Source organism: Sceloporus undulatus, chromosome 6 (genome assembly GCF_019175285.1).
Source record: "Sceloporus undulatus isolate JIND9_A2432 ecotype Alabama chromosome 6, SceUnd_v1.1, whole genome shotgun sequence".
In the NCBI taxonomy this organism is placed as follows: Eukaryota; Metazoa; Chordata; class Lepidosauria; order Squamata; family Phrynosomatidae; genus Sceloporus; species Sceloporus undulatus.
Genome location: NC_056527.1, coordinates 111,909,284 through 111,913,738, shown reverse-complemented (window position 1 = coordinate 111,913,738; position 4,455 = coordinate 111,909,284). Strand labels below are relative to the sequence as shown.

Sequence of the window (4,455 nt, the reverse complement as noted above, 5' to 3'; positions counted from 1 at the left end):
GTGACTTCCTCTTTCCTTGAGGATAGAGATCTCTTGTAATTAAAAAACTGTTCTTGCGTGGGGAGGGGGATCCCATCTTCGCTGTCTTGGCTGGGGGAAATTGTGAAAGCAAGAGGCTGCGTTCTCAAAGGTGAGACGCTCCTCCCCATCTTCACCTCCATCTCAGAAGGTCCATGGAGGTGACCTCAGGAGTTACTACACTGGGTAACACCAATCATAGTAATGCTACTGGACCTTCCAATGCCTAATTTGTCCATATATGAGAAGCCGTCTGGTTTTTTTACAGTGGGGCCTCACTAGCTGCATACTTGCCATCTACATATTTAAGCATTTGTGGACAGCGAGTCCCATTGCCCCCAATAGTGGTGTGTGCATGCAGTTGTGAATGTGCCATGCACACATTGTGCCACCACTAAAGACAATGGGACTTGAGGTCCTGCATTTTTTGTATCCATGGGGGGGGGGGGGGATCTTGAATCCATGGATATGAAGGTCCAACTGTACATATAGAAGCAGTGGGTAACCATTCCAAAATAGAGAACTGCATTGGTATCATAAGGGATCTTGGAGGTCTGCCCCCTTTGCCCCACTCCTAAAAAAATAAAAATATAATTATCCCCAAATGCCACCCAATGCTCTATAGGGAACATTGGGAGCACTTTCAGCATATTTTAGCAATAGCAGTAGCATTTACATTTCTATACCAGTTAATACAGAATTTAGTAGTCTCTAAGCAGTTTACAACATCTAAGTTAATTTTAGGCCAAGAAGAGGTATATTCTCCAGCCAGAATCATTCCTCTCCAATATAAACCAGTAGCTCTCCACTATAGGACTGCCTCACTTCATACAAACATATAATTTTGTGCAGGAATCTTGACATCTTTCAAAATGTCCTTTGGTGTATCCTAAAAAGTAACTTCATAATTGCAGCCTCGGCACCTCACCTGGTCCCAGGCACTGACCACCCCTCCTGTGAAGACAAAGACATAGCCCATGGTGATCAGGCAGGTCCAAATGATAGCTGAGAAGATCCGGGTACATCGCTGGAAGATGTTTTCAATGCACACAAGGACCAGAATGAGGCTGAAGACAACCAAAGCAACAAATAAGGTAATCAGGAAGCCTAGGTTGGAGGAGAATTCCTGGGATGGTGGAGAGAGAAAAAGAAGTATGTGATTTATCTTGTCTGCAGTACTGGCCTGAGATTCAGCTGATTCCTGGCATGAATGAATGAATTGGTTTATTTTGGTTATAGGCTAGACCAACAAAATCAGCATCATTTTAATAATGAACTAGCTATCCTTGCATCTCACATTTGGTAAATTCCAGACACACTATGGAAAGAAATCTTTTTCCTATATTAGTTCCAGACCTACTGATGGTGAATTTCTTTGAGTGACCATGCTGATCCAGGGTTATGAAACCAGAGGGGGGGGGGGGGGAAGCTTTCCTCTGTCTGCGCCATCCTTAAGTGCTTTGTACCGACAAGTCATTTTTCTTCAATAGTTGGGAGAAATCCAAGTGCTTCTCTTTCCTTTGCTCATGGGAAAGAAATTTCCTTGCTTGTTCTAAGTTCTATAAACCTCCCCCTTGGCCCACCTCTATGTCCTGTCCTCTTGGAGGAATGGTTACCTGAGCCGGAAAATGCAAGGAAAGGAACGGAAATATCTTAGATCAGGTCAGATAAAATTATATGACTATCCAGACTTCTCTTCTGTATAGATACATCTACTCTGTTGAAATAATGCAATTTGACACCACTTTAAGTGCTCCATCCTATGGAACCTGAGGGTCTGTAGTTTTACAAGGTCTTTAGCCTCCTCTGCCAATGAGTAATGGTGCCTCACCAAGCTACAAACTACAGGATTCCATACATTGGAACCATGGCAGAGAAAGTGGTGTCAAACTGCATTAATTAGAAAATACAGATACACCCAAAATCAGCCTCTGCTCAGATCCACTGCCCCTAAGATGTGTTGGTCTACAGCTGCCAGCACTCACACCCAGCACTAGTTATATTGGGGGTGATGGGAGATGTAGTTCACCTGGGGGGCTGATAGCACTGAATGTGGAGGGGAGGCTTGCCTACACAAACCAGCAACCACTCAAGGGAATCTCCATTGGAGAAAAGCCTTCTTATTAACCTGTTCCCACATTCTTTGACTTCAGAATTAAATCCAGAACCTTCTGCACTGCACTGCTCTAATCACTGTGTTGCATCCCTTTCTTTTCCCCTCCACACCAAAAATAGCTCCATGGTCTCTTGCTATGCTCTTGACCATCTCATTGTTTTTTTCCCATTCCCACAGATCTCTAGATCCGTAACCAGCTGTCCCTGAGCATGCCTTACCAAAGCTTCAGAGGAGTGAGATACAAGCAAAGTAGGTGTAGTGGTTTGAGCATTAAGCTACAACTCTGGACACCAGGGTACAAATCTCTTCTTGACCATGAAAACCCACTGTGTGACCTTGGAGAAATCACTCTCTCTCTCTTGCTCGGGGTGCATCTACACTGTAGAAATAATGCAGATTGACACCACTTTAAATGCTGTAGCTCCATCCTATGGAATCTGTGGGTTTTGCAGTTTTACAAGGTCTTTAGCTTTCTCTGTCAAAGAGTGCTGGTGCCTCACAAAACCACAGATCCTAGGATTCTGTCTGCACCATCCTTAAGTGCAAGTTAAACAATAGACACTTGAACAACCAAGATTACATGTTATATTTCCAACCAAGGGTGTATCTACACTGTAGAAATATTACAGTTTGACACCACTTTAACTGTCATGGCTCCATCCTACAGGAGCCTGGGATTTGGAGTTTTGTGAGGCATCAACACTCTTTGGCAGAGCAGGCTAAAGACCTTGCAAAACTACATATCTCAGGATTCTACAGGATGGAGCTACAGGACATAAGAGTGGTGCCAAAGTGCATTATTTCCATGGTGTAGATGCACCCCAAGTCTTTTAAAAATGTAACTTCCCAAATGTGGCTTTTTGGGAAGGGGGGGGGGAGATGCAGAACTGGGGGGGAAAATTCCAAAGCTGTAAATAATGTTACCTGATTTAGCACACTTGGTTTAAATGTTATAATGAAACATCTTCAAAGTTTCATGAGACAATTATTTTACTGGAATAATTTGTCATAATGGAAAGAGAACTACATATACTTCTCTTATATTTAACCCCCCAAAAATGACCACACCTGAAAAAAATGCTATTTTTAACAACACATAGTTAAGGAGAACTGGGTCTGACATACCTCAGAGATCAACAGTTCCACTTTCTTTTGCTGAATACTTTTGCTGAATACAGTCTCTGTATTATTCATTCCCATGGTTCAATACAACTAGTAGAACATTCTACAGCAGAATCATGGAATCAGAGACTTGGAAGAGACCACAAGGGCCAGCCAATCCAACCCCATTCTGCCGTGCAGGAAGACACAATCATAGCACTTCTGACCCATGGCCATCCAACCTCTGTTTAAAAACCTCCAAAGAAGAAACCTCACCACCTTCCAAAGCAGCATATTCCACTGTCAATAAGTTCTTACTGTCAGGATGTTCTTCCTAATATTGAGCTTGAATCTCTTTTCCTGTCGTTTGAATCCATTGCTCCATGTCCTAGTCTCTGGAGCTGCAGAAAACAAGCTTGCTCCATCCTCAACATGACATCCCTTCAAATATTTAAACAGGGACATCATGTCACATCTTAACCTTCTCTTCTCCATGCTAAACATATCCAGCTCCCTAAGTCTCTCCTCATAGGTTTCCAGACCTTTCACCATTTTGGTCGATCTCCTTTGGAAACTATCCAGCTTGTCAATATCCCTCTTGAATTGTGGTGCCCAGAATTGGACACTGTAGTCCAGGTGAGCTCTGACCAAAGCAGTAATTCCCACTTATCTGCGGGAGATATGTTACAAGACCCCCAGTGGAGGGCATTAAACCATGGACAGTACCGAACCCTATACCTGTAAAGTTTTCAGACCACAAATGAGTGGATCTTGGAACCATAGAGTTGGAAGAGACTGCAAGGATCATCCAGTCCAACTCCCTGCCATGCAGGAATACACAAGCAAAGCATTCCCGACAAATTACCATCCAGCTTCAAGGGAGGGACTACATTATATTTTTGGACTGTGGCTGACTACGGGTAACTGAAACGACAGAAAGTGAAACTGAGGATATGGATCGAATAAAGAATCAGCTGCAGTACAATAGGCCAGATCATTATGGATAGAGCTGGTTATGACTTTTATGGGAATGTTGTGCTATTTTATATTTTTAAAGTTTGTATTGCAATATTCAATTTTAACTTGTAACTGTTTTAACTTTTAAAATTGTTTAATTGTTTTTTAAAATGTATATTTATACATTTTAACACTGTACTACTTTTAAATCTGCTGTTCACTGCCTTGAGTCCCTATATAGGGAGAAAGGTGGGATATAAGAA

General features: G+C 42.4%; 1 protein-coding gene across 3 annotated transcripts in view; it reads right to left on the bottom strand.

The window, feature by feature from the left end:
- The window catches only part of ADCY4 (adenylate cyclase 4), a 41,718-nt gene that overhangs the window by 31,824 nt on the left and 5,439 nt on the right, over positions 1-4,455 (bottom strand). For all 3 annotated transcript variants that reach the window (XM_042476661.1, XM_042476663.1, XM_042476662.1), the window contains exon 3: positions 947-1,144. In XM_042476661.1, the coding sequence (XP_042332595.1) occupies positions 947-1,144 (198 nt within the window). The remainder of the gene's footprint in view (positions 1-946; positions 1,145-4,455) is intronic.